This window comes from Kryptolebias marmoratus, linkage group LG18 (assembly GCF_001649575.2).
Source record: "Kryptolebias marmoratus isolate JLee-2015 linkage group LG18, ASM164957v2, whole genome shotgun sequence".
NCBI classification, from domain to species: Eukaryota; Metazoa; Chordata; class Actinopteri; order Cyprinodontiformes; family Rivulidae; genus Kryptolebias; species Kryptolebias marmoratus.
In genome coordinates, this window is record NC_051447.1 from 8,257,457 (window position 1) to 8,270,246 (window position 12,790).

At 40.0% G+C, this 12,790-nt stretch overlaps 1 protein-coding gene across 1 annotated transcript; it reads left to right on the forward strand.

The window, feature by feature from the left end:
- Positions 1 to 3,960: 3,960 nt before the first annotated feature.
- Positions 3,961 to 6,314, forward strand: rps16 (ribosomal protein S16). Its single transcript, XM_017411496.2, has 6 exons — positions 3,961 to 4,056; positions 4,145 to 4,196; positions 4,903 to 5,004; positions 5,436 to 5,532; positions 5,621 to 5,668; positions 6,127 to 6,314. The coding sequence occupies exons 2-6, from the start codon at positions 4,149 to 4,151 to the stop codon at positions 6,270 to 6,272; spliced, it is 441 nt and encodes a 146-aa protein (XP_017266985.1). The 5' UTR covers positions 3,961 to 4,056; positions 4,145 to 4,148; the 3' UTR covers positions 6,273 to 6,314.
- The last annotated feature ends 6,476 nt before the right edge of the window (positions 6,315 to 12,790 follow it).

Genomic DNA, 12,790 nt, shown 5'->3' on the forward strand with positions numbered 1-12,790 from the left:
CCCCCACCCTTGTTGCCATGGCGTCGCCGCTTCTGTATACCTCACAAAACCTTTCTGCGCCCCTCTAGGCCTCCCTGCCTACCGGGTTTAGCAGATCTTCTCCTTCTGCTCAGCGAAACTTCAATAACCGGCAACAGTTTTCAGCGGCTGCGAGGCCTATTATGGTCAAACGAGACGCTATGGCTAAGCCAGGAACAGCATCTCCTCCCCTGTAAATCTGAGCACGTTGCCTCATGCTCAGGGTGCTGTGACAAGACAAGGTCCAGGGGTCGCGCCTCCAGGTGATGTGTTTCCAGTGTTTCCATAAGGCCGTGGAGAGGAAATGCACATATATGGTGTGGTCTTTATTTATTGCCAGCTCTTTTACTGGATGACCGCAGACTCTCCTCCTTCTGCAAGCTCTGCAACTCTTCCAAAAGCTGAGTGCCTGTGTGGGATTTCAGTCTCAGATCTTTTGGAAACGCAACAATTTTTATCTTCTGTATACTTAGAGGATAACTTGGAAAGTGATCGTGTACGGCTTTTTCGGCCTCTGTAAAAGTTAAACCCCGAAACTACTCAAAAGCAGTAATCTCGGCGTAAATAGCCTAAAGGCCTGCACAGTGTGTAGATTAACCTGACACTTATAAGACAAAAAAGGATGCGTGCTTTCTGTCGAGTGCAGCAGGAAATCAGGAGCGATGCAGGCAGCCATAACCTCGTGCCTTTTATACACGGTGGACTGGTGACCCGTAACACAGGCGTGGGTTTATCTGAAGGCCTATCAACCATCCCTGAGATCCCAACTCAGTGTTTCCTCTGTCTGTCTGACGCTTATGTAGGCACAACAACCCTCAGTTTTCTGTTGGCTCGTCAAACTTTGTGCTTAGCTTAAACGGAAACAAGAAAGGAAAGACTAAAGAAAAACTTGTGAAGACTTTAAGAATCTGGGACAATACAAAACTAAGAACCTCTAACTCAAATAGCCTTTTAATTTATGAATTTTGCAGTTTCATTATCGTTTAGTATGTTCTTTTAACCAAACAAACCTGCTAAAGTGTGCTAAAGTAATTAAAGATTTTCTGCAGAACCAAAAACTATTTTGACAACACTTTATTCATTTTTTGCAAACCCATTTAATTTTTTTTTTTTTGTATAAAACAGTACAGTTAAATCCCAGCTAGCACTTTGACCCTACGTAAACATTATCTGTCAGAGAGCTATTTAGTTTTAGTTTAAAAAGGACAAAAGGTTCAAGATACTTAAATGTGAGACACTATAATTAAAGCTACAATTATTTTTACTTCTTAGAACTTTTTTCCCTCCCTTTATTTTTTTCTCTTGGTGTGTAAAACAACCAAAAATCATCAAAACTGAACAACTTGTATTACAAAATATCATCACTCATGTTGTTTCATGGCGACATTTATTCTACAGAATTCATTATCATCCATCATTTGAGCCACAAAAATAACTGAAAACTTTCACACAAAAGATTTATATAATAACATTTATAAACTAAAAATCAACTGGGGAAGTTTAATGGTGAGGGTTTTTTTCCACGTTCACTTATGCTGTTTCCCCTCATTCTAAAACATTCGTAAAGGGAGGCTATTTTATAGACATTTTGAAGAAATAAATCAGTAACTAACCTATTTTCTTCACTGTAGGAATGTGTGTGACGTACTCACCTGCTGGGTAAATAGGTCTAATACATGAGCATTTGAGCTTTACACAGTATCTACATTTAAAAAAAAACATTCTGGCCTTTCAAGTATTTAAACCACCAGACAAGGAAGACCAGATGAAAACTTACAATTTGATTATATTTTGAAAAAATGAACAGAAACTTAAAAAAACAGACTTTGGCAAAAATCTGTTATTTCTTAATTTGATTCCTGAGGGAGATTCTACACAGCCAGTCGATGGAAATCTGTCGAGGAGGCTTTTGCATGTGAACATTTTTGAGAAAATCCATAACGTACTGACAGGATTAAATCAGTTGGCGTGCGTGACTCAGTATAAATTGCCAGTGTGCGTCCTCCTTGTTTCAGCTAACCCCTGTGCCAAAAGAAAACTGATTAGTACAGCTTAGAAAATTCTAATTTACATTTATTGTTGTGGTTTGGGAGGCTTATAAAGCAGGAAAAGCCATGAAGAAAGACAGAAATGGAAAGTGGAAGTAAGCTCTGAATTTGTGAAACAAGGAGGCGCAAAAAGCACTTATCTGTCCTGAGTAGATCGTCAGCAGGAAGGTCCACGAGGAGAGCTGACAATAAAAGAAGCCAGGTTCCCGCTCACCCGTGGCCGACCCTATAAACACCACTCTCGCTGCAGTAAATGTCAGGCATAGGTAGGCACAGCACATATGACTCACGTCTTTGTATACACATTCTCCAAATGCTATGTGGCCCAGCTAAAGCCATCATTTAAGGCTATATTGTGCATTTAGGCTGAACATTTGCCACCATTGACTCAGTTCCTGGCAATCCTTCCACCTCAATTAGGTTTTGTCCGGTGCACAACTGTGTCACCTCGTGAAATGAAAGGAGAGTTGGACGTTCATATCCTCAGCAGGATCTGGTCGACATGGTCCCAGATTGCAGTCGGATCGAGAGCTGTCTCTTGTGTACGACTGCTGTTTGATATTTGGTCTCCAAGAAGACCCCCCCCCTCACCCCCACTTCCTTTTTTTCCATGTCGTGTCTCATTCCCACACCCTGACCTACTGGGCCTCACCCCGAGCAGAGCTGAACCCGCTGATCCCTGAGGTTAGGTTCCAGATCAAATTCAGAACTGACTTTGAGAAGTTTGACATTGACTTGTAAAAAATGATCGAAGCCAGCTGATTTAAGGTAACATCATGCTCTAAACAAGCATGTTCCACCTAAAACTGTGTTGTTTGTTGAACCAACACCAGAGGGAGCTGACGGTAAGTAAAGCCAGAGGCACATTTGGACTCTAAAGCCCAGTTTTAACATCAACAAATCATTATCAGCATGTTTTATAAACTTTGTGGAGCGTATCACTATTCCTAGAAACAGCCAGCTGAAGAAATGAACATTCCTCGTCTTCTGATAGCACATCCCGGCCCTTCTTCTTCAATTCGCAGCAGAACGATACTGCTTCCTCTCAGGTTTATGTTGTTTAGACAGAAACTTTCCTTTTGTGAACATGAACTTAATCTTCCTGAATAGCGTACAGAAAGAAAAGAAAAATCATTCACAACTGTTTTTACATACTGATAGCTTTCCAAGTTTGATCACATTTTGTGCATAATGCAGAGTTTTAAACCTCTGAGTGCAAGGCAATGACTTTTACATGTAGTTTTTTATTTTTATTTTGAAGCTATGTGAACTGCCTCAGCATCTGTTTTACTGTAGTCTTAATTAAAGGCAATGTGATGTGAAATTGGAATTTAAAGCACTATAAAATAAGGCGTGATTTACAAATTAGAGTAGCTGTTTTTTGCTGCCTTGTCCTTGTTCAATTTAATGTACAGCATTTTGCTCAATATGGTCATTAAATATATGTTTTTTATAACTAAACTTGGCAAACCTTGACGTTATGCTCCCATAGTGAAATTAAAATGAGTAATACTTGGAGCCAGAGGTTAAATGTAATCAAACACAACAGCAAAATATTAGATTTATATTAAAATATCAAACAATGTTGTAATATTAAAACATAATACTTTTACTGATCAGATAAGTATAAATATACTTAAAAATTAAAAGATTGCAACAAGAATTTAATTCATTGGAATCCAGCTACGAGTTGTGTAGGAAATAACGGTATACGCAGCAAAATGACCCAAACTACTGTAGGCTGGCAGTAAGGCAATCAAACAATCTGTATTCAATTTTAAATATTATAAAATGCACTCAAAAGCCGCAGTTCTAGAGTTTGTTCTACAGCAGCAATATCATATGCCAATCAAAAATATAAAATGGAGGTAGAGCGAGAGCAAGTGTTGAAAAGCTGCCATAAAGCAGTTGCAAGTGTCGTGCAACGGCCCCTGATGCTCGGCTTGTGAAACCCCGTCGGCCTTTCCGTACGGCACCCTAGCTGAAGACGGTATGAAGCTGCTACCGATCCGTCAAAAACATCAAAATATCGTAATTTGTGGGCTTCTGAGCTGAGTTTTCTGTTGTTTGTGTTTCAGAAACATGCCAGCGAAAGGTCCTCTGCAGTCTGTCCAGGTGTTTGGACGCAAGGTGGGCAAAGTTAATTGACTTTAATGCACATGTGGCGCTGTGGCTACCTGGCCGGCTAGCAGACTCGAGCTAAAGTAGCAAATGCTAAGTAATGATGAGTCGTAATTTCACAACTTTTTGACTCTATAACTGAATTGTGTGCCGATATGACCCTAAGTCATGCTTATAATGAATTTCCTGTTACCGTTTATTATTGTGCCAAAGTTGATCTCTGTCTAACATTAGTTGTTTTAAGTTATGCTGTTTTACCTTAGCTTAGTAGCTTGGATGCTAGCAGGATTTCTGATATTTTACTGGAAATGACAATACTCTGGTTAACGGACGACACATCACACAACTTAGAGCAGAGCAGAAGTAGTTTGCGTGCTATAAAACTAGAATTTGACTTAAAAATGCATCAGAAGCTATTTATTTTTTATGATGGAGCTAAAGTTGTGGTATCTCGTGTTAGGAGGGCAACTGTATGCTATCTGCCATTGTGTGTATATTAAGATGTTAATGTCAGTTTTATAATGAGTACAACTTAAGACTGCAGTCATCAGAATTGTTTTTTAAATCAATTTGTAGACATGCTACTGATGCTGTTTTGATATCATCTCAATTTTACCATAAACCAGTATACTTCTTGATGGCATGACTTCAGCAGCATTATTACCTTGGTGTAGATGTGTCACTAATGCTGTGTTCTGTTTTGCCTTCTCCCTAGAAAACTGCAACAGCTGTTGCCCACTGTAAGAGGGGGAATGGCCTGATCAAGGTGAACGGCAGACCCCTGGAGATGGTTGAGCCCGCCACTCTCCAGTACAAGGTGAGAAAATGAACTGAGCCTCCAGCATGTGTGACTTACACAAACAAGAGCAGCACTGCTGGGTGATGAATTTTTTTCACAGTAAAGAAAGACTTTGTGTTTCAAACTGGAAGTAAACAAGATCATTTAAACAAATATTTACAATTGAGGCTGAGAGAAAACTTTGTGGTTATTGTGCCTTTTGACTTTTACGTTCATGCTGCAGATTTCAGCAGTCTTCAGTGGTTTCATTAAGTAATACCAATGCTGGTTTACAGCCAGCTCCCATTAGCTGGGTCAAAGCAAAGGGATAAAGAGACCAAATGCTATCACTACTAATGAATACTAGCGTACATGTTCATTCACAATCCTGACCAGCATTTGTTTGTTTATTTATAAATGAGCACTTAAAATTTGCACGTAGCTGAAGTTCATCCTTGCATCTCATCTAGCTCTTGGAGCCCGTGTTGCTGCTGGGAAAGGAGCGTTTTGCTGGAGTTGACATCAGAGTCAGAGTGAAGGGTGGCGGACACGTCGCACAGATCTACGGTAAGCACGTCTTCCGGTAGGTTTTAGGTCCCGTCTTGAAAATAACTGATTCTGGGATGAGTTTTTAATCCTTTCTTTTGTCTTACAGCCATCCGTCAAGCCATCTCCAAAGCCCTGGTTGCATACTACCAGAAGTGTAAGTTCTTAGCTCAAACATTATAAGTTTCGTAAAATGTATGTCAGAAATTACATTCTTTAGTTGCTTCGGTTAATTGGCAAATATTCTGAACACTGCTGTGAGTTTTTAATAAATATCCATATTCTAGAAAGATAAAATGTTTGTTCTCTGGAAAATGTAGCCCACATTAATATTGTTATAAATGTAATAGACATTTGCCATAGTACTTAGTTTAAAAGGAGGGACTCTGGTGCATTAAGGGATTAAGTTTAGGGATTCAATAAGGCTAGAATTTCACTTTTAATCCAAGTTCCTTGTAATTCCCAGATACTGAGGTCAGTTTAAGGTGTCATTTTGAAGGCCCAACTGTGCTTTTCTGACAAAACCTTAAATGAGATAAACATTTTGTGTGTGTAAAATTACCTGAGGACAATTTGAGAGTCAGTTTCTAACCAGGTGTGTTTTTGTGTAACTAGATGTGGATGAGGCCTCCAAGAAGGAGATCAAGGACATCCTGATCCAGTACGACAGGACCCTGCTGGTTGCTGACCCACGTCGCTGCGAGTCCAAGAAGTTCGGTGGACCTGGAGCTCGTGCCCGCTACCAGAAGTCCTACCGTTAATCGCTCTGTACATTTTCTTAATAAAGTGGAGGAACAAAGAAATATTTGGATTTTTTTTTGTTTCTTATAAACTACAGATTTCCAAGTGTCATATCAGGACACTGCAGAGTAATTTAATTAGTTCATAAATCGGTTTAATTCAGTCAGATTTGGTGCAGGAATACATACAAAATGGTGAATTTGTAAGAAGTTGAGCTGGTTTGAGAAGAAGAGATGATGATGTGATAACAGAAGGCATCTTTATGAAACCTGCAGTCAGAGGAGCTTTGGAAATATGGAGCTATGAGGTCTAGAAGAAGGAGCTTGGTCGTTAAGGTCATTAACTTTATGTAACTAAATAATTAAAAATTGTGTTAGAATTAGGCTGCTTATCACAACTTTAGATGAGCTGGAAGCTTTCGGAGCCTTTCAGGACATCCTGATGAAGAGCGAGACCAGCTTAGAGCTTAGATGGAACAAATGGTCTCTTTAAATTATTGAAATCACTGGGGGATTCCAGAAATGCACTATTCCAAGCAAAAAAAAAGCCCTCTGGAAGTTTGAACTATTTATATGAATGAGCTGAAGAGTTACGTGGACCAACATGTTTTAGGCTGAGTTATTCTCTGCAAACTGGAGGTGTTAACCAAGGGGCTAAACCTTATTAGGTGGGACATGTAGGGCGATATGAATTTCCTCTTTGATAGAAACCGCCAACTATAGAGCCAGTCTGCTGTAACTTATTACATTCTTTAGCAGTGGGGCATCATTATCCAAAAAACATACTCACTAAAGCTATAACACTAAACTTGTGAGGGAGGAAAGTTTACCTCGCTGCTTTTTGTGTGGCCAAAGAAAATGAAATACTCACATACTATAATGAAGTTTTCTCTGAGATGCTCTGCAATTAATTAATGCAAAATATGTTTAATTTTCAGACATTTAATGATATATTAAAGAACGTACAACATCATCTATTATGTATTCTTTCAATGTCAGGCACATCACATGAGTGGCCAGCAGCATGTTGTTTAAAGGTGCTCAGACACCTGCAGTAAAAGTGTTTTGTTTAAACTGAGTGCGTACCTGCATTTCAGAACTCCATATCAATAGATTTGGACAACTACTGGAGCAAACTCTTCCAAAATGCACCGTGCAATAGAGTTCAAGAGCACCTTATTTATGTAAATTCCATGGCTTGCGATGAACATGACCAGCGTAGTTCACTTCCTTCTTTAACCTGTAGGAATGAAGAATTTATGATGTAGTATTTAATTTTGAGTGGCTGGCTTTCTTTCAGAAGAAGAAAGAGAAAAAGTCCTAGTTTTATTATTTTTGTGCCAAAAGCTTCCCCAGCAGAGGGTGCTGTGTGACAGCACGAAGAATTCCACCTCTGCCTTGGCTCAACGCACATCTGGAAGCCATTAGGAAAATTTGTTTTAGCTGGCTTGGTGCCATTTTAAAGACCACTGCACTCTTACAGCTAAACAAACAGAAACAGGCATGTCAGGTAAATAGTTTAGGCTTGTCAAATGTGGATAAAAATGTAAGCAAGGAGACATCTGTTCGCTTGTTTGACAGGTTTGAAATGTCCACTGGTGCGAGCAGAGTGCTTTTACTTTTGTCTCCCTATTTGTACAGAGAATAATCATAATAATGCTAATTATGGCTTCTGTTTCAAGCCTATGTTGCTCTTTTTTTTTTAAAGAAGGATTTTGCCTTCAGCACATTTTATTTCTACATTTGAACTTATATTTAAAAAATATAATAATAAAATCATTGCCTTTCTGATCATTTATTCCAGGGGTGCTGAGATCCAGATGTTCTTGGACCCCTCTGTGGGCAGGGGGTCCGAGAACAGCCGTTCCTGCTCGGTGAGCTCCCGGGGAAAGGATCAGGCCCGTTTACAGCCCTCCAATAATCAGCCCAGCAGGGAAGGCACCCCCTCCCCATCCTACNAAAGTAAAAATAGTCAAGGCCAAAATCATATAAACCCATGCATAGTTTTTCATTTGACCAATAGGTTTTTGTCTGGCAAGAACAAAAAGTTAAGACATGATAGATTAGCCCCCCCCAAAAAAAAAAAAAAAGGCCAAAATGCTGCGTCAGGGGGACACTCGGCACCTGTGGACGGTTCTCAGCAGCAGGAAATCAGGCTTGAGGCAAGACATTAAATTCTGCCTGTCTTACACTACGAAGCAAGAACAGCAAAAAAAAAGGGCTTTTTGCTCTCTTTTCTCTTTGTGGCCGTCACATTTAACCGTGCGGCCTGTCGGGACAGATTCACCTTTCTCCATCCAGGAAACGACTGCAACGCACCGTTTCCCAACTTTTATTTGCAGACACGGGGGGGGGGGGAATTGAAATCCCTGCCACGCTGACCTTTTACAAGACTGCTAATTGCAGGTGGTGCCCTTATGAGCTGCTTTTAGAGAGTGAGAACCTAATTAGGACATGTTAATGCATCATTAACATGTGTGACTGCATAATTTATATGTGTTTTACCCTGAATTTATGACACAGAGATAATATTGAGCCCCGAGACCCTAAGTAAATCATTAATCAGCTGCTAAAATGCAAATAGCACTTGCAAACTTTTATGTGTTTCTTAATTTTTGGTGACAATTAATAATGGTGTGGACTGAAGGAAAATGAATTAAGCTGTCTCAGCAAGCTGGAGCTTTGATTTCTTCCCAACACTGATTCACGTGCTTCTCTTTTTATTTAAGAAACCGAAAGACTGTTACAATCCGATGTGATCAGGTCGGCAGGATCTGTCCCCCCAGACACAGCAGAGATGGCACCTGCCTTTCTTCTGTTAACACCTCTGCCTCTCCAGGTCCTCCAGTCACACAAACACCGAGGTGTTAAGCCAGGATGCATTTTGTCGGCGCTCGCAGCTCCTTCCCTCGTTCCTCACGAACACAGGCTCTGCGTTCAGTACACCAAAGCACGTATTGAATCGAGAACCCACTCCAGACAACAAGGATTCTGTTTCAGGCCTCGTTTCTGCAGGGGCACAGAGAGAGGGGGGGCAGGGGGGGACACGCGCACATCTTCCCTTTTCCTCGGTGCAGCGTCCAGCTGTTCGCAGGGCCCTTATCTCTGGAAGCGAACAAACAACAGCCGGTCAAGGATGCCAGGCGTTCAGCGCCAGGTAGCAGCCAGTGCTGGACCGGTTTCAGAGGGAACGCCGCCCCTGCGAGGCGTCGCACCGCTGTTGGAGCTGGGAGTGATAATGGAGAGAGCTGGTGCCCTTGAGCTCGTGTGTGCACGTGAAGGTGAAAACCAGGAAGTGGTCTTTTTTTTTTTCTTTTTAGTGGCTTAATGTTAAATTCTAACAATTTCCCAACAAAACATTTTTTAAAAAGTAGAGAAAAAAGGGACCGATTAGCTCTTTAGTTTGTTTTTCAAGGTAAAACAAAACAAATTAAAGAAATCCATAGATAAAAAGCAAAAAGAGTATTGCAGTTGTTACACAATATGCTTTTTTTAATGTCTGTACATTAAATATGTAACTTAGCGCACAGCTGGAAGTTGTCATCACAGGCAGCTTCCTGGAGTCTGAGCTGGTTGCTTAGCAACTGTTCCAGTTAAAAAAAAAAATCACCAGAACATCTAATAAAGTTGTGAAATACAGTTTTTTGCACATCAGGATTTGGAGTAAATTAGACACAAACAGGTCTTTTACGAAGCTGTGACTAAAAGTCTGGAATCATTTTAGAATATTATCTTTAACAAGGATTAAAAAAAAAGAACCAAATGCAAATATTATCAAGTGACGTAACATTTCAGGTTGTTCAGTGACAAAAGTAGAGTTCAGCTGTTAAACTGAATGTGAAATTAAAGCCACGCGTGAATGGACTCTGAGGGCCTTTTAAAATAGATCTTCAACACTGTGACTTGGACAAATGTTGCAAACCACCTGAAGAAAAATGGACACTCTGCAAATTCGTGAAATGTGTAAAAATTAGAAATGTCCTTCCTCAGGAGTGCTCAGCAAAGAGAGGATCAAGGTTTTGTCTTCAATTAAAGGGTTGGCTTAGAAAAGCTTTTCCACAGTGACCACAGACACCTCCCTGAAAACAGGAATTTATCTTCCTATCAGTTAAAAACATCACTTCAACTCTCTTCTCAACATTAACTATAGAACATTTTCTGAAAAAAAGCTCAGTAAGTTTTAACTTTCCCTGTCATGATCGTTTTTTATCATTTCTCCTCTACTCCTGCTGCTAACAATAACGTGTTTCTACTGCATTTTCTTTTACCTTTGAAATAGAAAAATACAAAGTTTTTTCTTAAATGTAAATAAAGTATGTTTATATGAGCTTTTCTTGTTTTTAAAACCATTATTACAAAAGGCTAAGTCAGTTTTGAAAGGTTTTAGGGATGTATGTGCTAAAAATTTGTGTTTTTTATTTGTAAAGAAATTATGTCTGACTTTAGCTTGAGGAGCTTTTGCCAGCTGCAAAACACAGTGGTGGTGGTATCATGGTTTGGGGGTAGTTTTGAGCGCATTAAGGTCAAGACATCAGTCAATAAATTCTGTCATCTGAAGGCAAATTTAAAGACACTAACAGTGAGGAATGTGAAGAAAGTTTTAATAATTCAGTTGCTGATTAATTGGGACTATTCTGAAATGTTTTCTGAAGATGGTGAAAGCAAAGAAAACAGCAATCCTTCTGCCGTTCTTTCATCTTGTCCCAGCCTCCACAGACGACGACGGTTCATCAGACGAGTATGTGCATTCGGTTTGTGCGCTCGCATATTCAGAAAGCAACTTGTTACAGCTTTGGACACGGTTTTATTTTCGGGTTTCAGGGAAACAAAACGACACAGAGTGGCAGCTCAGATCACTCCCAGGATCATTTGCAGACTGCTGGACTTTCAAGCTTGTGGTAACGGTGCTTGTTTTTCCTATTTTCTCTCTCTATACATCATTAAAAACGACAGCTTTGAGAAGACTTTCTCTTTTTTTTTTCTTCCTTAAATCTGGCTTCGCACTAAGTGGTTGTGATAAAGAACGGTTCTGGCAAATGAGCAGCCCTAGATGTATAAATTGAACCCAAGTACAGATGGCAGCTTTAAAGTTGGGGTCTCTTTTGTTTATGCCGCGGTCCCACGCCTCCATTAGCCTCCCCCCCCAGCTCCCTTGCCTGTTCCATTCAAGTACCTTTCGTTATCGTTAAGCAACGGCAGAGAATATGGAGCCGATGATGGATTCGTCTCATATGTTTCACTCTGCACAGAGAGGCCTCACCGGCTGTCCTCTCAGTCTGCTTTTGGTCTGAAAACAGCCAGAAATGGGCTCCTTGTTACTGACCCGCTCCGTTAGTCACACTTTCTGAGGCCAGCATTGACTCATTCCCAACACATTTAACCTAGACTTGAACTAGAGCAGAATTAGTCCCAGTGGGCTCACGCTGCAGAACCTTTGTCTCCCATTAAAATCAGTCTCTGCTCCTTCTTCTTTGTGTCTCTTTTTCCCCCTCCACGCAGCGTTGGCGGTTGAGCTGAGCCAAATCAGGGGGTCAGAGGCTACCTTCAACCTTTAAACCCCCGGGCTGCAGCGCCCTGACGCCCTGCGACAACCTGCGGAGGGCCGGCGTGGATCTGTTTTACTAAAAAACAGCCAGGAAACCTCACCTCCTTTGCATTAGGAGCGAGTAGAACACATGAGATGGGATTACAGACAAATACGAAGTATGGAGGTAATCTTTCATTCCTGCCACCTTTGTTGTTGTTTCTTTTAACATAATGATTAAAGCAATATGTTAGGATGGCGGAGGGGAGACAATCTGAACTGTATTATAATCTGTTTTATCAAGCCCTACTTAAAATTTAAAAAGTAATCAGTTTAAGAAATAGCTGGGATTATTTATGCATCGTTATAAATAAGCCAACTTGTCAAACTCTAATTATTCTAACCCCCAATTGTCATTTTTTTGCATGTGTGACATTAATGTCTCTGCAAAAAGCCTTATATTTAAACATCTATTAGGTGTTTATTAGCTTATGTGTAGATTCCGCTGACATCTAGTGGCATAAACTGTAAATAACAACCAACAAAACGACTAATTCTAACCTTTCAAGGATGTTCAGAAGCAAATATTGTCAATTTAATTGGAAAAAATTAAAAAAAATAAATAACGACACTTTGAAGCTGGTAGTTGATTTGTCAGTTCTATGCAATAATTTAGTAGTCATTGGGATTAGAAATGTAAATGCTGATTTCTTTAAAGTCACTTTGTAAAAAATAACATCTTTATCCAAAGGAGGTTATGTTAATGCAAAACATTTTGCAGTGATAACATTGTTGAAATCTCTGCTTGCTTTGCTTTCTGTTTGAACAGGGTTATTGTTTAAAATGTCTCAAAATCCCACATTAAAACAACTCGTAGGTACGACATTTAAACTTACATGAAGTGCAACGATTGTCTGTTAGTTTTGACACCTGTTTTATGGCGTTATCGTTTATCGCCTAGCATTTAGAGAAGTGTTTACAGTATTGAGCGGCAGGTGAATTTTATGGTCATCGT